Source organism: Theropithecus gelada, chromosome 9 (genome assembly GCF_003255815.1).
Source record: "Theropithecus gelada isolate Dixy chromosome 9, Tgel_1.0, whole genome shotgun sequence".
Lineage (NCBI taxonomy): Eukaryota > Metazoa > Chordata > Mammalia > Primates > Cercopithecidae > Theropithecus > Theropithecus gelada.
Window position 1 is genome coordinate 23794603 of NC_037677.1, and position 22794 is coordinate 23817396.

Sequence of the window (22794 nt, forward strand, 5' to 3'; positions counted from 1 at the left end):
TGTATCTTATAATAAAGATAATTAAATGGCTTTCTTTAAAGATCTCAACATCACACTGTTTGCTGCATTCTTCTTGGCTTTGGACATATGAACTATGCACCCAGCTCTGTCTGCATGATTCAATCCTGGATGACTATGTACATATGTACATATGTCCAGTACTGGATCTTAGCTGTAGAGAGTACACAGCATACTTCTCATTCATGGTACACTATCATCACTGATACCTTGTCTTATTTTTCTGTTTCCTTTTTGCCCCATTTACCTCCTCCATTGTCCTCTCTCCAGCCCACCAAAATTTCTATTAACTTAAAGTTCTTCAGAGATTAAAATTTTAGAGCTGCAGACTAAGATATTTTAGGTCTAGTTCCAAACACTTGTTTTACAATGAGAAGAACTGAGAAGCAAAGAAGTCATTCTTAAAATATAAGTAAAGTCCTCTTGGTTCACCTTAAGTTATCACATCATAGAGAAGCACACTTGGTAGCTCTTACTAAAATGTCCACAGCTGTGTTGAGGTCAAACAAGGGAGGCTGAGGCTTCTGTTTTTGAGTGAACTTGATAGCAACATAAAAACTCCAGAGGTTGCTCTACATACCCGCACCTGAGGAGCAGGGAGAAGAGACTGTTTCTCCAGTGAAAGAGCAGGAGGAAGCAAGCAGTCTCCGCTCTTGCCTTTCACTTACCTGTCCCAGTTCCAGTCCCTTGGGCCTGCTCTCTCATTTGTGAGACTGCCTTTTGTATTTGGCCTTTTTTTGGGGGGAGCTAGTTGGGGCGTCTAGTCCTTACAACTAAAAGATTGTTGACTAAAACATACACCAGTATCTACAATGTTAAACAGTTTAATTCAACTTTGAAAAATGGTCAGTTTTAGAACTCTTGAGCCCACAGGTTCTGCTTGAATCATAAAGCTCTAAAATAAAGAGCCCACTTATTCATGATTCAAGTTTATATAATAATTATAAAGACCTTGCCTTTCAAATAAGGTAAAAGTCACCTCCTCGAAGTACAAAAACATATTCTGGATGAGTAATATATTAATGTGTTATATAGGTATGAGCATTCAAAAACTCTGCCAATAAACCATAATGGAAATAATGTGTTCACTTATTAAAAAAAAAAAAAAACTCTGCCAACTCTTAAAATGGTTTTCCTTCTAGTTTTTTTTTTTCAGTGTATCATTTCACTCTATAAAGCACTAGCTCTTAAATTTTCAAGATTCATAACATTCAACTAACATGTATTACATATATATGTTATATATATACACACATACACATAATTTCAACCTTAGAGAAAAGTTGGCAAGAAAACTATGAAGTACTTTTTTTCCTGAAACACCTGAGAGTAAGGTGGGCTACATAATGCCCCTTCACTCCTATATATTTGTTTGTAATTGCCACAAACAAGGATATTCCCGTACACAACCTTCAAAATCAGGAATTTTAACGCTGATACACTTCTATCATCTATTCTATAGAGCCCATTCAGATTTTATCAACTGTCCTAAACATGTTCTTTATAACAAAATGATCTAATCCAGGATTATGTGTTACTTTTAGTTGTCAAGTTTCTAATCTCCTTCAATCTGGAGGAGTTCTTCAATCTTTTCTTGAATTTCATGAACTTAACATTTTTTTTTTTTTTTTAAGATTTCAGGCCAGTTGTTCTACAGACTGTTCCTGAATTTGGGTTTGTTGTATCTTCCCTCATGATTTTATTTTTGACACGCACATCACAGAAGTGATGCTGAGGTCTTCTCATTGCATCCTCTCAGGTGCTGTGTGGTTTGCATTCATCTCATTACTAGTTATGTTTGCTTTGAGCACTTGATTAATGGTTGTGTCTGCCAGTCTTCTCCCCTGTAATCTTTCCCTCTTTCTTTTGTAATTAATTAGTATTTTGTGGAGAGATATTTTGAAACAATTAAGCTACCCTATTTCTAATCAAAACTTAACCCACTAGTTTTAGCAGCCATTGAAATTTTTGGATGAATTAATTATTACATAGACAGTTACCAAATGATTAATTTTAAAATTACACAATTTCTTCTATCTTTACTCATCAGCATTCTTCTGCAAGGAAAAGCTTTTCCTTCTCCCCATTCATTTAATTATGTATGTATTTATGGCAGTATGGATTAATGGAATTTTTATTGCATTCAGTGAATTACCATCATTACCAGCAATATTAGTATTTTGGTGCTCAAATTGTCCCAGATCTAGAGAGTAAGAATAGATTCAAGTTGGCTTCTGTGTGCCTCTGATACATCTCCATCATTATTTGAGTATTTCCTTATTTGGAGGGCATAGTAAGTTCCAGGGTCATCTCACAGAGCCCTAAAATCAGCCTTTCTCCAAGAATCCTTGATTCCTTTTAGTTGAGAATTACATTTAAAAACCAAAAGCTAGGTGCTAGATGTGCTCTCTTAATGCACCCTCTTAGCAGAATTAGCTAGGTAATATGTACACACACACACACATACACACACGCATTCACATTACGATTATGTTTGTATCTGTTTATATATATTAAAACGGTAAGTTCACATTGATACCTCCAATTCCAATCCAACACCACCATAATTCTTTTCTCTAACAGTAAGAAACCTGCCTCCCGTTGTCCTCAGTATATCTCCCGATGGTATCAGGCCTCCTTTAGGCAACCAGTCTTTTCACCCTGACCCCTATGCAGATGCCTTTTTCATCTACAGGAAGTTCTTCCCCATACAGGGTCATCCCCATCACCCTACATGGATGCACTTCTCATCCCACTTGAGGACCCAACACTCCCTGCCAGCAGACACCTTCCTCACCCCTCTCAGGCTCCAAACTGCCTCCTGAGCTGCACCTGGACTCCCACGCTTGCTTGTCCCACCTAATGGCTTTTGTTCCAAATTATTCAGAAAGAAAGGAAGGATTGAAGGGCACTTCATAGTTTTTAAGTTCGGGTGTACTGCCTCACTTGGTGCTAAAAAGTGGGTTATTAATAAACAAATCACAACTTCTCTTTGACCTACATTATGCATTGGGGATTTGGTCTAAAATTGGGCATGTGGGTAATAAGAGATTTAAAACCATAAAATATTCTGTCATAAGAATGAGGTCTAAATAAATCACAAAAAGTACATTCTGTACTTTTGTATTGAAATGTTAAGTATCCTATTAGAAATGAAGTTCCCCAGAGAGAAATCCGCAGAAATGAGAACTGAGGGCTGTCCTTTAAATTTAGTCTCTTTCATTTTCTATTCAAGATAAAGATTGTTTTTTTCAGACATTAGTTCACTTGCCTGAAGGGATGCATCTCCTGGGAAGTCATATTATTTATTGATTGATCATATACCAGTGATGGCTAATACATTTCATTAATAATATTTATAACCTCACTTGTCATTTTGCTCTTTGAGGTGTCTGGTGATGTTTTGTAAAAGAATACTCCACTTAACAAAACTAAAAGGTTTTCTTAAAGGCCGTATTCATAACGAGCATTAGCAAACTGAATCTTACTTTTAGTGTAATGAGGTAGCTTCATATTTAAGGTAATACTGAATTTATTCTAGCAGGGGGTTATTGTTTTCTTTTTGGGAAACATAGAGGCACTTCTTTTGGAAACTCAGATTTTCATTATTTAGCAACTATTTATTAAACACCTACTATGTGTACAGCACTGAGCTATAGGCTAAGTAGGAATATTATCTCATAATAACGGTAACAGTTCAGATTTTCTGAATGACAAAGTATCAGTAATTATACTAAGTAGTTTGTCTCTGGCATCCCATTTACTCTTCACAGCAACCAGTCTTAGGAGGTAGAGACTTTTTCACACTTGTAGATGCGCAGGTTGATGCCCTTGCAGATTCTGTGTGACTTTCTCATTGTCACACAATTATAGGGCAAGTCTTCCCTCTCCTTCATTCATTTATTTATTAAGTACTTTCAAAATGTTAGCACTATACTTGGTTCTAGGGACAAAGTGACAAAGTGATAGACCAGACAGAGAAATCTATAGCTTAGCAGAGAAAGCACTCAAATAAAATATGATTACAATAAAGTCTGACAACTGGTTAGCTAAATGAAGTGCAGGGTGTTGGGGAAAACTCGGGCAAGCAGAAGTTAGTTAGGTGCTGTTAGATATGAGTTCTAAATTTCTTTTCAAAGAGTCAATATGTCAGTATGTTCAATTCCTTGCCTTCTACTTTTACACTTAACTTCTTCATAAAGCAATCTTTTTCGATTACCTGCTCCACCCTGACTCATTCAGATTATCTACTCCACCCTGACTCATTCCCATTACCTGCTCCACCCTGACTCATTCCGATTACCTACTCCACCCTGAGTCATTCCCATTACCTGCTCTGTCATAACCATTCTTCCTGCCAAACTACTCATCCTGTCACTCTCTTTAAGTTAGCCAATCAGAATTGGTTTTGCCTGTGCGGTCTAACCCTAGCCAATAGGGGAACGACACAGAAGCAGGGGCCACATGCATCAGGGATAAGAACCCCTTTCCCTCCCTTGTCCAAGTGTGCGCTCACCACTGCTCCATCTGTAAGAGTGCACCCTTCTATAGAAGAACCTTGCCTTGCTGAGAATTAAAAAGAGAATTTTATATTTGAGTGCTATTTCTTTTGTGGCACCAAAACTTTATATATAACAGGGCAGAGGGGAGGGAAAGTTTCTATGCAGGGAAAGCATCATGTTTGTAACTGGTCAAAAAGTTCAGAAGCTACTCTTAGATACACAGAGAAACTGTAATTTCTTCATTTTGCCTATAACTATTATGGCTTTTCCCCAAGCCCATGCCCACTGACTGGAACAAAAATAAAGCTCAGTTAAATTCAATAAATCTCTAAGTCCTTTCAGATAGGGTTCAATCTGTCGTGGATAAAAGTGTTTGCTCCATTTCTCAGATGAGATCCCTCCTCAGAAAGGGTCTCACTCTGTCACCCAGGCTAGAATGCAGTGGTGCAATCACAGCTCACTGCAGCCTCGAACTCCCAGGCCCAAGCAATCCTCCCACCTCAGCCTCCTGAATAGCTGGGGTTACAGATGTATGTGACCATGCTTGACTAACTTTTTAAAATAAGCTTCTGTAGAGATAGGGTCTTGCTATATTGCCCAGCCTGGCCTCCAACTCCTAGGCTCAAGTAATCCTCCTGCCTCATCCTTTTCAAAGTGCTGGGATTATAGGCATGAACCACCATGCCTGCCCCTCCTCCTTCTTATAAGACCTTGTGTCAGGGAGAAAAGAGAGGGTCCTTGGGCATGGTGGCTCTCTAGTTTCCAGGGCCATATGCTTTTGTCTGCCTAGCCTCTAGGTGCCCTACTGGGCTCCCAGGCCATACTCTGCCTCCAGGGAGCTTGTGGTCTGTTCCTCTCATGCAGACAGGGCTTCCTGTGGCTCCTCCTGCAGATTCGCTCAGTTTGCTCCAGTTGGAGCTGAGAATACTCTGAGGTCTGCCTGTGACTCCCATTTAGACACAGCAGAGCCGGCCCAGGGGATCTGCTCAGTGCCTCACTGTACATCCCCCTTAACTTCTGAAAAACCCCCTCTAGAAACTCTCCAGCTAGATTATCAACTACTTTCAGGTTTCTGGAAACTAAAGCTAAGGGTTTGGGGGAAGCTAACTTGAGTCTTTCCCCTACTGATCACTCTGCCCCTACAGGTTAGCAATGATGTGGCTCACCCCAGACAGGAATGCGGCAGATTCTGAGTGGCTTCCTCAGGAATGCTGAGTGAGAGCGGTAGAAAGTGTGAGGGTGATGTGGTTTGGTTCTGTGTCCCCACCCAAACGTCATATCAAATTGTAATTTCCAGTGTTGAGGGAGGGACCTGGTAGGGGATGATTGGTTCATGGGGCAGACTTCCCCTTGCTGTTGTCGTGATAATGAGTTCTCACGAGATGTGCTTGTTTAAAAGCGTGTAGCCCTTCCCCCCTCACTCTCTCTCTCCTGCCACCATGGTAAGATGTGCCGGCTTCGTCTTTGCCCTCCTGCCATGATTGTAAGTTTCCCGAAGCCTCCCCAGCCATGCCTTGTGCCCAGCTTGTGGAACTGTGAGTCAATTAAATCTCTTTTCTTTATAAGTTACCCAGTCTCAGGTAGTTCGTTATAGCAGTGTGAGAATGGACTAATACAGAAGGTAAGAGCTCCTTCCTGCCCTCGTCATCTTTTTAAAAGCTCATCTCCTACACTCCAGCCTGGGCAACAGAGTGAAACTCTGTTTCAAAAAAAGAAAAAGAAAAAACTCATCTCACTGCCCTGCCTCACCTTGTTTCATCTTTCCACAACGACCCTAGAATTGGAAAAGGTTTCTCCCTTCTTTCTATCCTCACTTATGAAAAACCCTATGGTGTATCCCTGAAAACTCACTCTCCCTATGCTAAAGAGAAGGTAAAGCAATTTAGACAGACACTCCTCAGGAGATAGGCTTTCCTCAAGAGATAGCCTTGCTATAAATTCCTATTTTTGAATGCTAAAAACTGTTACCTCAGTCATTTTTTTTTTTTTTTGCAATTTGCATTTCTTCTAGAATAAATGTTAATATTTTCCCGCTGCCAAACAGAGTGATGCCTCAGGCACACTGGGGTGAAGATCATGTTATCAGGCAGGAAAAAAAGAAAAAGCATATCAATAAATTTCAAAGTACTTTCCAAGTTACAAGTGTAAGAGCTCTGACTGGGAAAGATTATGGCGCATTTAAGGTAGTGAAAGACGCCGACCTGACTAATAGGTAACAGGAAGAGAGGGTACCTAATTAGCACCAAGAGATATAAAGAAGTTATTACTCATTACTTGTTTACTGTGTGCCAGCACGGAGGATCAGAAGGAAAAGCTTTCCCCAAGGGATGGGGATACTGAACAAGGTAGTGGCAGGATCAGATGTGTTTTTTGAAAGGATCCCCCATGTGGAGAAAGGAGTGGAAGGAAGAGAAGGAGATTAGGTTGCAGTGAGTTCAGTAAAGTATAACTGCAGGAGCCCAGGCAAGAGATGAGGGCTAGAACTAGGGCAGGAACAGTAAAGATGGAATCTGGGGATATCTGACAGAGAGACAAGTTTTATGACTAAGTTATATAAGTGGGAGGTGAAAATAAGGGAAGACTCGAGGATGAGCTTAAGATTTTCATCTTGTGCAACGAGTAGAGGCAGGCGACTTTCTAAGACAAGAAACTCTTTATATGTAGCAGATTTCTAGGGACAGATGAGGTGGTACAGCTCCATTTTGGACATTCTGAGTATGAGGTGCCTGACGGTCATCTAAGATCTTCAGTACCCAATAATGAGCTGATAGTATAATTATGAAGTGATAGATTCAAATAAAATTGATTCTAAAATCCTTTACTCCCAGCTGTAGCTTTCTCTGAAAATTTGATTTAAAAATAAAATGAGGATATTGATTTTCAGTTTGATTCTGCAGGTTGTGGTTTACCACATCTTGTTCTTTCTGCACTCAAGAAGTTTCAATATAAACTTACACCCCTACCATCCTCAGGTTTTAATTCACACAGCAACCTACTAATCACCATAGGCAAACTGAATCCATGTCCTCTTACTGTGGAGAATAGAAATATTATAAGCACTATCTTATATGTAATTAATAATATTTTGGTGTCAGACACCAGGAATGCATTTCATAAGCAACTGGCCCTCTTTTCTAAGTATTGCCGAAAATGGGCCGGGCGCGGTGGCTCAAGCCTGTAATCCCAGCACTTTGGGAGGCCGAGACAGGCGGATCACGAGGTCAGGAGATCGAGACCATCCTGGCTGACACAGTGAAACCCCGTCTCTACTAAAAAATACAAAAAACTAGCCGGGCGAGGTGGCGGGCGCCTGTAGTCCCAGCTACTCGGGAGGCTGAGGCAGGAGAATGGCATGAACCCGGGAGGCGGAGCTTGCAGTGAGCTGAGATCTGGCCACTGCACTCCAGCCTGGGCCACAGAGCGAGACTCTGTCTCAAAAAAAAAAAAAAAAAAAAAGTATTGCCGAAAATCTATAAATCAAATAATGTAAGATCAAAGCTCTCATTTTGTTAACTACTCCAATTTATGATGTTTTAAAAATATATCATATAAAGGCCGGGTGCAGTGGCTCACGCCTGTAATCCCAGCACTTTGGGAAGGCCGAGGCGGGTGGACCACGAGGACAGGAGATCGAGACCATCCTGGCTAGCACAGTGAAACCCCGTCTCTGCTAAGAAATACAAAAAAATTAGCCAAGCGTGGTGGCAGGCACCTGTAGTCCCAGCTACTTGGTAGGCTGAGGCAGGAGAATGGTGTGAACCCGGGAGGTGGACCTTGCAGTGAGCCAAGATCGCGCCACTGCACTCCAGCCTGGGCAACAGAGGTGAGACTCCATCTCAAAAAAAACAACAACAAAATCATATAAAAGGTTGCCTTATTTGTTATCTAAGTATATGTTTTTAATCTAGTTTATTTTGGAGGAAATCATGGGAATTTACATTTCGCAAAGCCTCTGGTTTACCAAATTTTTCTTTAACAGCTAAAAAGTTGTTTATTGACACTTGTTTTAACAATTTTCAATCTACGCTATGCTTACTGTATCGATTTTTTAGAGGAGGGGAATTGTGAGATCCCAAGTTAAATAGCAAGTTCTCCATTTGAGTCTGTCTTAGAGTATAGCCAAAATGATTTCTGGAGAGAATAATGGCCCCTCCTCTGGAGCAGTGAAGAATGAGTTGTAATTTCAAGCAGAAGCCCTTGTTAGTACACACTAACCCAGACAGATTGCTCAAGGCTCTGAATTCAACCAGAAACAAAGACTAGCTGCACCCCAGTTTTTAATCAGGAATTCACAAATTTACTGCTGCTCAGTAGTTTTCAAAAGCACAGGTGAGAAAATCAAAGCACATGCACATGCATGTTTGAGGATACACTATTCATCCATTCCTCTCTAGATGCTCTGAAATTCATTCCTGGGCTAAGCCAAATTACTTGGATATTAAAGAAATTTTAAAAATTAACCCATTAACTTGCGGAGCTTTAGTTTCCAAAATGCAAAATGAAAGAAGATTCACTCATTCAACTAACACTCAGTGGACTTCTATACTCAAAGCATTAGGTCTACGAAATAGACTAAGACAGAGTCCCACTTCTCAAAGACCCTGTCTGTCCACCTATATTTCTAAGTATCTTTATCTATAAACACCAAATGTATAATTATAATTCTATATGATACATGCAAACATGGAAGTATACACAGGTTACAGAAGCACAAGGAGGGATACCTTACCCAACTACAGTGCAAAAGGGAAGGAGAATGACTGAAGGATACTGAGACATCTTCAGGATTACTGTCATCCACTCTCACAAGAAAGTTTAGTAAACATGGAAATTTATTTATTTATTATCTCACATAACAAAAGGTCCAGAGATAAGGCAGCCCCCAAAGTTGATTGACTTAGTGGCTCAATTATGTTATCAAACACCCCCATTCTTCCCCTGTCTCAGCTCTGCCTTTCTCAGAGTTGGCTTTCTGCTCAGGACAGAGCATCTTAGTCACAGGTAACTGTAGCAGTTTCCGGCATCACTATGTGATACGCAAGGGTCCTGAGGAAGAAAGAGACCATCTTTTCCTCTTTCTCCTTAGGAGGGAGGAAATACTCCCAGATGATAATGAAAATTTCCCCTCACATCTCAAAATCCTGGATTTGGATATATGGCCATTTGCAAAGCAATCACTAGTAGAAGCCATGAGATTGTCATTATAGGCTTAGAGTAATCATGTGAGATGCTGTCTGTTTTAGAGGGTCAACTACGCATGTTACTACACTGGTGTTATATGAGCACAAACTAGCTGACTTGAAAGAAGTCACCCTTTATTCTGGGAATCTCTCATTTGCCAAATTATCTCTGCACTTCTTACCTCAATAAGATATTACTGATTTTTCCTCTATTTTCAATACCTAGAAAGGAAGGTCATTTGAAAAAGATCAAATCATACCATACTAGTTCATCATGCAGTTAAAACTCATGCAGTTTAAACAAAACTTACCAAAATCTACTAGTTTCACTCCACCTTCAGTGGTCAAGAGAATGTTATTTCCCTTCACATCTCTGTGGATAGTTTTGTTGTTATGCAAATGTTGAAGTCCCTAGCCGATGAGAAATATATAATGACTCTTAACAAAAGCATCAAACAACAAAAATTTTCAGATGATGTACTTGTACAAAATCAATAGGAAACACATAATAAAATTAACATTCAGACACTCAAATGTTTCACACTGAGTTACTTACATCAAAGAACATAATTTCCAGTTTGAATCATATAAAAATTCACAAAATCAAAGCATGTTCCTTAGTTCTTAGCAAATATCATATTACAAATGTGTGAGTTTCAATGGAAGAAACTATTTCATATACTTATTTAAGGTAATGGCCAAAAAACCCTATTATTAGTTTTCTACCTTCATCACTATCACAGTCTCAGAAATACACTTAAGAGGTCAGAATTCAGGATCCTGTTGGTACAATGAGAGTAGATTTGTAGTGGAAAAAAAGAATTAGCTATGCTGAACATGTAACATTTTGCACATATTCTTGCATCAATAAATACTAATGTAGTATAACTAGTGACATTTTTCTAAAAATAGGATCTACATTTTTTTTAACTGGAACTGCCTCATAATTAATGCACAAACAATTTAAATTGCCTTACCATTAGTGCTTCATGTAAAATATAGGCAATTAGAGGCTCACTCATTCTTTCACCCCTCTTCAGAAATCCTTTCACAAGGTCAGTCACTGATCCTCCATTGCACAGCTAAACAAGAATATTTTAAGATGGCTATTAAAATACATGTGACATTTTATGTTCCTTCTAGAAAAGGTTTTCCAAAACATTTTAAAAAGTGTTCCAATGTTCTGTTTCAAATGATTAATGCCATTATCTTTTTGGTTTCATAAATAAAATGAATATATAAACTTATACTTGTGTAAAATTAATTCCTAGAACACAATTTTCACATGAATTAATTTTTAGAAGATAATTTGGAGATGCACTGGGCTTGATTTTCAAATTCAAGGATAAGAATTATGATTCTACAAATCATTCTCAAATTTTAGGATCTAGGGCTTAAATGCATTATTGATTTCTGATAGTGTAATCAATAATGCAATAGATTGTCATCTCAAAACACAGTTATATACTATTTTGTATGTACATTAATTTAAAAATTTGAAAAAATTTCAGGATACGTTATTATTACAGTAAGTATTACAAATAATACCTTAGAAAATTATCTAGAATATCATGTACCCATACGTACTTTACTATCCTCCTTCCCCTCCTCACCCCCAAAACAGGGAGAACGCCCATAGAAAAACAAGAGGAAGGAACATGGTAGGGGAGTTCTCCACATCTCAGTTCTCCAAAGTTAGGTAACATTAAATCCCACAGAAAACTTTCTAAAGAGCTGTATGTTTGCAGAACAGAGAAACACTGATATTAGCAGCAAATATTAACAGAAAAGGGAAGATAACTAGATGAATGGCCCTGGAACAAGAGAACGTCCCAGTGAAGCACTGACCCCACAAATCCTTGATCCTCCAATCCCTAATACTTTAGCCTTTGTCTTCAGCCTTGCCAAACATCCCAGGGCTCCTTTCTGTCTGTGGTTTCCCCGCCCATCACCCTGACATACTGGGCCTCCTCCTTTCCCACCTGCTTGGGAACTAAAGAAACCATCATTTCGCTGACTCTCTTCTAACCCAAGTCAGAAGGTGAAAGAAAATTGAAAAACTGAATAAATTTTCTCATGCAATTTTTCTAATGTGGTGATTAGGTTTTATTGGAAGCCTGAACGCTTTTGGTACATTGTGGATTAGATAATAATAGTTAAGATGAATTGCATACTTACTTTGTGCCAGGCACATTTCTAATCTGTTTACATGATTATCTCTAAACCTCACCACAGTCTGAAGTAGGTAATATCATCTTCATGTTAAAGATGAAAAAACTGAGGCACATTTATAATTGGTGTTTTTCTTCATTCAAAGAAAACTTCTTTCAGGTTATACAGGAGTATATGCAGCCTAGCACTCAAGATTTGCATTTTTCTTATGTATCAGGAAGGGTAATACCCTTTTAGCTGCATAAACAAAAGAGTGTTGCTGCCCCGGAAGCAGAATAAAAGGTCAGACTGGCTCCACTGTGGCCTAGTGCTACTGGCTCACAAAAGTACTCACAATTGATTGAAAAGAAATTGTATCTTTTAAACTGCAAGCTGCTTATTAAAAAAAAAAAAAAAGTCAAAAAAACTAAGTTTGGCTGGGTGCAGTGGCTCACATCTGTAATCCAGCCGTTTAGTAGGCCAAGGTGAAAGGATCACTTGAGGCTAGGAGTTAGAGACCAGCCTGGGCAACACAGGAAGACCCCTGTCTCTAAAATAATTTTTTATAAAAATTAGCCAGGCATAGTGGCACATAGCTGAGGTTCAGCTATTTGGTAGGCTGAGGCAGGACTGCACAAGCCTATGAGTTCAAGGCTGCAATGAGCTACTGCATCCATCTAGGTGACAGAGTGAGACACTGTCTCTAAAAAAAAAAGTTAAAAAAAAAAAAAAACACAAGTTTTAGGGCTGCTTTTTAAACTTCTAGAAAGCACTGTAGGGAGACTAAATTTATCTTCCTATTTCTCCAAAGTCTGGCCTCTATTTGGCTGTACTTTCTGCAATTGACTATCATGTTAATACAAGAGTAAATATTTGGCTTCTTTGACTTAGCATAATGCATTTCAGATTCATCTATGTTGCACATTCTTTTTCTAAATGCTGTTTTAATGTTTTTTAATTCCTTTTTTTTTAATGCTGAGTATTCCACTGAATGGATGAACCACTGTTTATTCATTTATAAAACTGAAAGGCATTTGAATTGTTTTTGGCAATTATAAGTGAAACTGCTATGAACATTCACGTGCAGATTTTGATGTGAATATAAGTTTTCATTTCTCTTGGGTAAATACAAAGAGAGGAAACTGCTGAAACCTATGGGTTACATATTTAACTGTCTCTGCATCAGTCAGACTGTTTCCCATGGTGGCTATGGTTATACCATCTGCAGCCCCTCTAGCAGTGTATCAGAGTTCTAGTTGTTCCATATCTTCATCAGCACTTGACATTGTGAGGTGTTTTGTTAAAGCCATTCTATTTATTTTACTTATTTTATTTTTATTTAAATTTTTTAAAATTTCAATAGGTTTTTAGGGAACAGGTAGTGTTTGGTCACATGAATAAGTTCTTTAGTGGTGATTTCTGAGATTTTGGTGTGCCTATCATCCGAGCTGTGTACACTGTACACAATGTGCTGTCTTTTATCCCTCACCACCCACCCACACTTTCCCCCGAGTCCCCAATGTCCAGTGTATCATTCTTACGCCTTTGTGTCCTCATAGCTTAGCTCCACATATGAGTGAGAACACATGATGTTTGGTTTTCCATTCCTGAGTTACTTCACTTAGAATAATGTAGAATAATCGTCTCCAATTCCATCCAGGTTGCTGTGAATGCCATTATTTCATTCCTTTTTATGGCTGAGTACTATTCAATCATATATATATACACATGTATATATATGTGTATATATATATATCACATTTTCTTTATCCACCTCTTCATTGATGGGCATTTGGGCTGGTTCCATGTTTTTGCAATTGCAAATTGTGCTGCTATGAACATGTGTATACAAGTATCTTCTTCATATAATGATTTCTTTTCCTCTGGGTAGATACCTAGTAGCGGGATTGCTGGATCAAATGGTAGATATACTTTTAGTTCTTTAAGGAATCTCTACACTGTTTTCCATAGTGGTTCCATACTGGTGTTGATGGGAGTGTAAAAGTGTTCCCTTTTCACTGCTTCCACACAAACATCTATTATTTTTTGAGTTTTTGATTATGGCCATTCTTGAAGGAGTGAGGTGGTTTCACATTGTGGTTTTGATTTGCATTTCTCTGATAATTAGTGATGTTGAGTATTTTTTCATATGCTTTTTGACCACTTGTGTATCTTCTTTTGAGAACTGTCTATTCACATCTTTAGCCCACTTTTTGATGGGATTTTTTTTTTTCTTGCTGATTTGTTTGAGTTCTTTGTAGATCCTGGATATTAGTTCTTCATCAGATATACAGATTTTGAAGATTTTCTCTCACTATGTGGGTTGTCTTTTAACTCTACTGATTATTTATTTTGCTGTGCAGAAGCTTTTTAGTTTAATTAAGTTCCATCTATCTTTGTTTTTGTTGCATTTGTTTTTGGGTTCTTGGTCATGAAGTCTTTGCCTAAGCCAATGTCTAAAAGGGTTTTTCCCATATTATTTTCTAGAATCTTTATGGATTCAAGTCTTAGATTTAAGTCTTTGATCCATCTTGAGTTGATTTTTGTGGAAGGTAAGAGATGAGAATCCAGTTTCATTCTTCCATATGTGGCTTGCCAATTATTCCAGCACCATTTGTTGAATAGAGTATCCTTTCCCCACTTCATGTTTTTGTTTGCTTTGTTGAAGATCAATTGGCTGTGGTATTTGGCTTTATTTCTAGGTTCTCTATTCTGTTCCATTGGTCTATGTGCCTGTTTTTATATCAGTACCATGCTGTTTTGGTGACTATGGCCGATAGTGTAGTTTGAAGTTGGGTAATGTGATGCCTCCAGATTTATTCTTTTTGCTTAGCGTTGCTTTGGCTATTTGGGCTCTTTTTTGGTTCCATATGAATTTCACGATTGTTTTTTCTAGTTCTGTGAAGAATGATAGTGGTATTTTGATGGAAATTGCATTGAATTTGTGGATTGCTTTTGGCAGTATGGTCATTTTCACAATATTGATTCTACATATCCAGGAGCATCGGTTGTGTTTCCACTTTTTTGTGTCATCTGTGATTTCTTCCAGTACTGCTTTGTGGTTTTCCTTGTAAGAGGTCTTTCACATCCTTGGTTGGATATATTCCTAAATAGCTTATTTATTTATTTTTGCAGCTATTGTGAAAGAGGTTGAGTTATTGATTTGATTCTCAGCTTAGGTGCTGTTGGCATATAGCAGAGCCACTGATTTGTGTACATCAATTTTGTTTCCTGAAATTTTGCTGAATTCATTTACCAGTTGTAGGAGATTTTCGGATGAGTCTTTAGGATTTTTCTAAGTATAAGATCATATCATCAGCAAAGAGTGACAGTTTGACTTCCTCTTTACTGATTTGAATGTTCTTTATTTCTTTCTCTTGACTGATTGCTCTGGCAAGGAATTCTAGTACTATGTTGAACAGAAGTGGTGAAAGTGGGCATCCTTGTCTTGTTCCAGTTCTCAGGGGGAATGCTTTCAACTTTACCCTGTTCAGTATAATGTTGGCTGTGGGTTTGTCATTGATGGTTTTTATTACCTTAAGGTATTTCCTTTCTATGCCAATTTTCCTGAGGGGTTTAATCATAAAGCGATGCTGGATTTTGTCAAATGCTTTTTCTGCATCTATTGAGATGATCATGTAATTATTATTTTTAATTCTGTTTATGTAGTGTGTCACATTTGTTGACTTACATATGTTAAACTATCCCTGGATCCCTGGTATAAAACCCACTTGATCATGGTGAATTATTGTTTTGATATGCTGTTGGATTCAGTTTGCCAGTATTTTGTTGAGGATTTTTGCATCTATGTGCATCAGGGATATGTAGTTTTCTTCTGGTCTGCAGTTTTCTTTTTTTGTTATGTCCTACCCTGGTTTTGGTATTAGGATGATACTGGCTTCATAGAATGATTTAGGGGAATTCCCTCTTTCTCTATCTTTTGGAATAGTATCAATAGGATTGATACCAATTCTTCTTTGAATGTCTGATAGAATTCAGCTGTGAATCTGTCTGATCCTGGACTTTTTTTGGTTGGCAATTTTTTTTATTACCATTTTAATCTCACTGCTTGTTATTAGTCTGTCAGAGATTCTATATCTTCCTGGTTTAATCTAGGAGGGTTATATTTCCAGGAATTTATCCATCTTCTCTAGATTTTCTGGTTTATGTGCTCAAAGGTGTTCACAGTATCCTTGAAAAATCTTTTGTATTTCTCTGGTATCAGTTGTAATATCTCCCATTTTGTTTTCAATTGAGCTTATTTGTATCTTCTGTCTTCTTTTCTTGGTTAATCTTTGTCTAACCAGCTTTTTATTTCATTTGTCTGTTGTATTTTTTGTTTGTTTCAGTTCCATTTAGTTCTATTCTAATCTTCATTATTTCTTTTCTTCTGCTGGGTTTGGGTTTGGATTGTTTTTGCTTCTCCAGTTCCGTGAGGTGTGACTTTAGATTGTATATATTTGTGCTCTTTCAGAAGTTTTTTTTTTTTTTTTTTTTTTTTTTTTTTTTTTTGAGACGGAGTCCTGCTTTGTCACTCAGGCTGGAGTGCAGTGGCGTGATCTCAGCTCACTGCAACCTCTGCCTCTGGGGTTCAAGCAATTCTCCTGCCTCAGTCTCCCAAGTAGCTGGGACTACAGTCACACACCGTCATGCCCAGCTAATTTTTTGAATTTTAGTAGAAACGTGGTTTCACCGTGTTGCCCAGGCTGGCTGCAAACTCCTGAGCTCAGGCAATCTGCCTGCCTCCGCTTCACAAAGTGCTGGGATTACAGGCATGAGCCACCAAGCCCAGCCTCAGACTTTCTGATGTAGGGATTTAATGCTATGAACTTTCCTCCTAGCACCGCTTTTGCTGTATCCCAGAGTTTTTGATAGGTTGTGTCACTATTATTGTTCAGTTCAAAGAATTTTTTAATTTCCATCTTGATTTCATTGTTGACCAGTGATCATTTAGGAGCAGGTTATTTAATTTCCATGTATTTGCAAGATTTTGAGGGTTCCTTTTGGAGTTGATTTCCAATTTTATTCCACTGTGGTCTTGATATGGCTTTGATGACTGGAGGAACACCAGGGTTTTTGGTTTTGTGCTGATAGGACACAGACACATGTGGAGTGGTTTTAAGGAGCGAAAAGTTTAATGGGCAAGAAAGAGGAAGAGAACAGCTTCCCTGTACAGAGACAGGGAAGGGGGCTTGGAACAAAAAGAAACCCTGTGTGAGGTAGAAAGGGAGTTTATTATATCAGGAGGCTGGAGGAGGTGGTGTCTGGTTTGCATAGGGCCCAGGGGATTGGTTTGACTAGGTGTGTTATTTATGTAGCCTGCGAAAAACCTGGCCCCTTTACCTTAAGTTTATGTGAGTTCTCATGTGTTAGGTGAGTCTTCTGAAGACAGTAGAAACTTGGTTGGTAAATTCTTATCCATTCTGTTACTCTGTATCATTTAAGTGGAGTATTTAGGCCATTTACATTCAATGCTAGTACTGAGATGTGAGGTACTATTCTATTCATCATGCTATTTGTTGCCTGAATACCTTGATTCTTTTTCATTGTGTTATTTTTATATAGGTTCTGTGAGATTTATGCTTTAAGGAGATTCTATTTCGTTGTATTTGGAGGATCTCTTTCAAGATTTAGAGCTCCTTTTACCAGTTCTTGTAGTGCTGGCTTGGTAGTGGTGAATTCTCTCAGCATTTGTTTGTCTGGAAAAGACCTTCTTTCCTTAATTTATGAAGCTTAGTTTCTCTGGATACAAAATTCTAGGCCGATAATTGTTTTGTTTAAGGAAGTTAAAAATTGGACCTCAATCCCTTTGAGCTTGTAGGGTTTCTGCTGAGAAATCTGCTGTTAATCTGATATGTTTTCTTTTATAGGTTACCAGATGCTTTTGCCTCACAGCTCTTAAGATTCTTTCCTTTGTCTTGACTTTAGATAACCTGATGACTATATGCCTAGGCAATGATGTTTTGCGATGAATTTCCCAGGTGTTGTTTGAGCTTCTTGTATTTGGATATATTTGCTAGATCTTTAGCAAGGCTGGGAAGTTTTCCTCAATTATTCCCTCAAATATGTTTTCCAAACTTTTAGATTTCTCTTCTTCCTCAGGAGCACCAATTATTCTTAGGTCTGGATATTTAACATAGTCCCAAATTTCTTGGAGGCTTTATTCACTTTTCAAAATTCATTTTTCTGGCTGGGCATGGTGGTTCATACCTGTAATCCAGCACTTTCGGAGGCCAAGGCAGGCAGATCACAAGGTCAGGAGATCAAGACCATCCTGGCTAACATGGTGAAACCCCATCTCTACTAAAAATACAAACAAAAAATTAGCCAGGTGTGGTGGTGGGCACCTGTAGTCCCAGCTACTCGGGAGGCTGAGACAGGAGAATGGCGTGAACCCAGGAGTTGGAGCTTGCAGTGAGCCGAGATGGTGCCACTGCGCTCCAGCCTGGGCGACAGACTGAGACTCCGTCTCAAAAAAAAAAAAAAAATTCATTTTTCTTTGTCTTTGATTGATTGGATTAATTAAAAAGCCTTGTTTTCAAGCTCTGACGTTCTTTCTTCTGCTTGTTCAATTCTATTGCTGAGACTTTCAAGTGAATTTTGCATTTCTCTAATTGTGTCCTTGATTTCCAGAAGCTGTGATTGTTTTTTATTTATGTTACCTATTTAACATTCCACTGAAGAATTTTCCTTTCATATCCTGTATCATGTTTTTAATTTCTTTAAGTTAGACTTCACCTATCTCTGGTGCCTCCTTGATGAGCTTAAAATTTGACCTTCTGAATTATTTTTCTGGCAATTCAGAGATTTCATCTTGGTTTGGGTTCATTGCTGGTGTACTGGTATGATCTTTTGGAGGTGACAAAGAATCTTGTTTTGTCATATTACTAGAATCGTTTTTCTGGTTCCTTCTCATTTGAGTAGTCTATGTCAGTGGGAAGATCTGGAATTTAGGGGCTGCTGTTCAGATTTTTTTTGTCCCACAGGGTGCTCCCTTGATACTGTGTTCTCTCCATTTCACTAGGAATGGGACTTTTTAAGATCCCAACTGTAGTTATTGGTTTTGCTCTTCTGTTTCCAGCCACCCAGTGGAGCCATCAGGCTCTGGGTTAGTACTGGGGAGTGTCTGCAAAGAGTCCTGTAATGTGATCCGTCTTCAGGTCTTGCAGCCGTGGATACCAATACCTGCACTGGTGGAGGTAGCAGGGGAGTGAAGTGGGCTTAGTGAAGGTTTTTGGTTGTGTTTTTGTTCAGTGCACTGGTTTTGTCTTGGTTGGCCTCCAGCCAGGAGGTGGTGCTTTCAATAGCACATCAGCTGCAATCCTATAGAGAGCATGCAAATTTGCTCTAGGGACACTTGGGTAGGTATTCAGTTTTCTTAGGTGGTGAGCAGGGCCATAGAGCTTCCAAGAGTTTTTGTCTTCCAAGACCTTTGTCTTTGGCTACCAGAGTGGGTAGAGAAGGACTACCAGGTGGGGGCAGGGATAGGTGTGTCTGAGCTCACCCTCTCCTTGGGTGGGGCTCGCTGTGGCTGCTGTGGGGGATGACGATGTAGTTCCCAGTCCAGTGGAGTTATATTCCCAGGGAGGTTATGTCTGCCTCTGCTGAGTCACACAGGTCACCAGTAAAGTGGGGGTAAGCTGGCATGCACAGGCCTCACCCAGCTCCCACACAGCCTGCAGTCCTAAAGGCCAGTCTCACTCCCACCGTGCCCCACCAACAGCACCCAGTCTATTTCCAGCCAGCTGGTAACCAGGGCTGAGAGCTTGCCCCAGACTACGAGCCTCCCCATTGAGAAAGCAAGCAGACTCACAGTTTTTTGGCATCTCAGGAAACCTGAAGAGGTGATCCAGTTCCTTCAAAATATCTCAGATTTCCCAGTATGTTCCTGTGGTAGGTAGTTCTTGGAGCAAAAGTTCATGATGTGAGTCTTTACACACTGCTCTGTCTGTCTTGAGTAGGAGCTGCAAGTTAGTCTTGCCTCCTATCCACCATCTTAATCCTGTTAAAGTCATTCTAAATGATAGCAGTATCTCATTGTGATTTTAGAGTAGATTTTTCCTAATGACTAATAACATTGACCATCTTTTCATGCACTTATTTGCCATCCATATATTTTCTCTGGCGAAACATCCAATTTTTTGTTCATTTTTTCACTGCTTATTTACTTTCTCATTGTTGAGTTTTGAGAGCTTTTTATATATTCTGGATATAAGTCCTTTATCATAATAGATGTTTTGGAAGTATTTTCTCCCACCCTGTGGCTTGCCCTTTTATTTTAAGTGTCTTTTGAAGAGCAGAAGCTCCAAACTGATCATTTAAAACAAATTTATAAAATGTGCTTTTTTATGTCTAAATTTTTTTTTCCTAATTCAAAGTCACAAAGTTTTTCTCCTATAATTTCCTTAGGAACTTTATAGTTTTCAGTTTTACATACAGGTAGGTCTGTGATCCTTTTTGACTTAATTTTTGTATATAGTGTGATGTATGATATGGTTGGTATATGGATGTCAAATTATTACAGTACACTTTTCTATTAGTGATAAGTGTCCAAGAAACAGGAGATACAACTCTGAATTGTGTTTAAAATCTAGTTGCAAACACCAAGAATGGGAAAACGTTAAATACATATTGCTGAGTGAAAGAAGGCAATCTGAAAAGGCTACATACTGTGTGATTCCAATTATATAACACTCTGGAAAAAGCAAAAGTGGAGATAATAAAAAGATTAGTAATTGCTAGGGGTTCAGGGGAGAGGGAGGGATGAATAGGTACAGCACAAACAATTTTTAGGGCAGTGAATCTACTCTATGTGATACTGTAATGATTGTTACAGATCATCATACAGTTGTCAAAATCCATAAAATGTATAACACTAGGAAAGCCTAATGTAAACTATGGATTTTGGTTAACAGTAATATATCATCCTTGGCTCAGTTGTAACAAATGTACCACACTAGTGCAAGATCAAGTTTATGTAACTCTTTACTTTCTGCTCAATTTTTCTGCAAACTAAAACTGCTCAAAATATAAAGTCTATCAATTTGTTTTAAAAATATAGTTGCCAACACCAAGAATATACAAAAAAGACCTGAAATAATATGAAGCACACAAAATTAATCCAAGTTCAATACAATGAAGTCCCCCTAGAATGTATTCTCCAGAATGAAATCATTCTACTCATGACTGAATTTTATAACCAATACATTTTTACACAAGTGAGGTATTGACACATTTATATATAAATGTTTTCATAATGTAATACTTTTGATTAAGAAAATGGACTTTAGAAGAATCATAATTTATCCCTTTAAAATCAACAAGTATTTATTGAATTGTTACTATATGCAATGATTGAGTAGGTGCTCAAGTGCATCAAAGATGACTAGGACGGCTTCTTTTCTCAAGAGGCTTAAAATACAATCAGAATAGTGAGGGTTTTTTGTTGTTCTTATTGCTGTTTGTTTGTTTTGCCTGGAGGAGATTTTATAACCATTATGTGGGTTTTTCACCCAGGCTGGAGTGCAGTGGCTTGATCTTGGCTCACTGCAAGCTCCGCCTTCCAGGTTCACCCCATTCTCCTGCCTCAGCCTACGGAGTAGCTGGGACTACAGGCGCACGCCACCACGCCCGGCTAATTTTTTGTATTTTTTAGTAGAGACGGGGTTTCACTGTGTTAGCCAGGGTGGTCTCGATCTCCTAACCTCGTGATCTGCCCACCTCGGCCTCCCATAGTGCTGGAATTACAGGTGTGAGCCACCACGCCTGGCCTTTCCTTGTTTTTTGTTTGTTTTGCCTGGGGGAGATTTTATAACCAGCAGACACTTCACAATGTTTGAAAATATGTTTTATTGTCAAGGCTGTGAAACTGCTATTGGCATCTAGAGGCCAGGAATGCTGCTAAACATACAACAGTGCACAGGAAAAGGCTCCATAACAAACATTTATCTAAGCCAAAATGTCAACAGTGCCAAGGCTGAAAAGCCCCTCATTAGAGGGAAAAACACAATGACCTAGATTATATGTCAGGTCTTGAATCATAGTTATGTGGTAAAAGAATTATGTGCAAAGTACTATAGAATTTCACAGAGAGACTGACAACATTGAGTCAAAAGGGAAAAAATAAAAGGTTTTAAAGAGAATATTAAATCTGCTGTCATATATGTTGACAACACTTTTCTACAGATTGTTTTGGTATGTTTTCTTTGGTTATGATGTCTTCTGGAACACAGAAGTACACTTGGGAGGGTAGGTTGGGTGATTCAAATTTATCAACTTTTTCTGTATGTTCACTGTTTTCTGTTTTTTTGGTTTTTTGTTTTTTTTTTGTAATACTCACAAGAAAAGCTTTTCTCCAAACTAAGATAATATTTTGTGACCCTGGTAAGATGGTGATTAAATCATTTTCTTACTACAACTACTTAAACTTACTAGATTTTTAAAAACAAGTATATATGTTAAAACAAAAGCAGGACATTTTTAATAGTTAAAAAAGAAACAATGCTATTCACTCTAATAACTGCAAATACTGTACTCTAATTCTGTAGAAGCCATTGATTTGGCTTGTAGTGCAGGAGATACACCCTCACAATTGATTGTACACTAAAATGGAATGAGTGGCTCTCTTCAGAAAGAAAGACCAGTTAAAGTCACACTAGAATGTGAGGTGAAAGACATGAATACCAATTCTCTAAGAATTCCAGGAAAAATTAGTGGTGACAAAAAAAATGATTTCATAATCCTCTATTTTACAGATCTAAGCAAACAATATGGAAAAACATTACAATCAAACATTTCCAGACAATGAAGTAGTAGACAAGAGGCCATAATAATAGTCTGCACATACCAAAAATATGACCCACCATTACCACTAGCAACAATAGTACCACATCAAAGGGATAAAATACACAAATCTTTCTGAAAATATAAATATAGAAATCTAA

General features: G+C 38.4%; 1 protein-coding gene across 1 annotated transcript in view; it reads right to left on the minus strand.

Annotated features, from left to right (window-relative positions):
• Window positions 1-22794, minus strand: part of MYO3A (myosin IIIA) — a 267913-nt gene that overhangs the window by 191598 nt on the left and 53521 nt on the right. The window contains exons 5-6 of the mRNA XM_025396931.1: window positions 10678-10782; window positions 10012-10111 (exon numbers count right to left, since the gene is read on the minus strand). Of these exons, the coding sequence (XP_025252716.1) occupies window positions 10012-10111; window positions 10678-10782 (205 nt within the window). The remainder of the gene's footprint in view (window positions 1-10011; window positions 10112-10677; window positions 10783-22794) is intronic.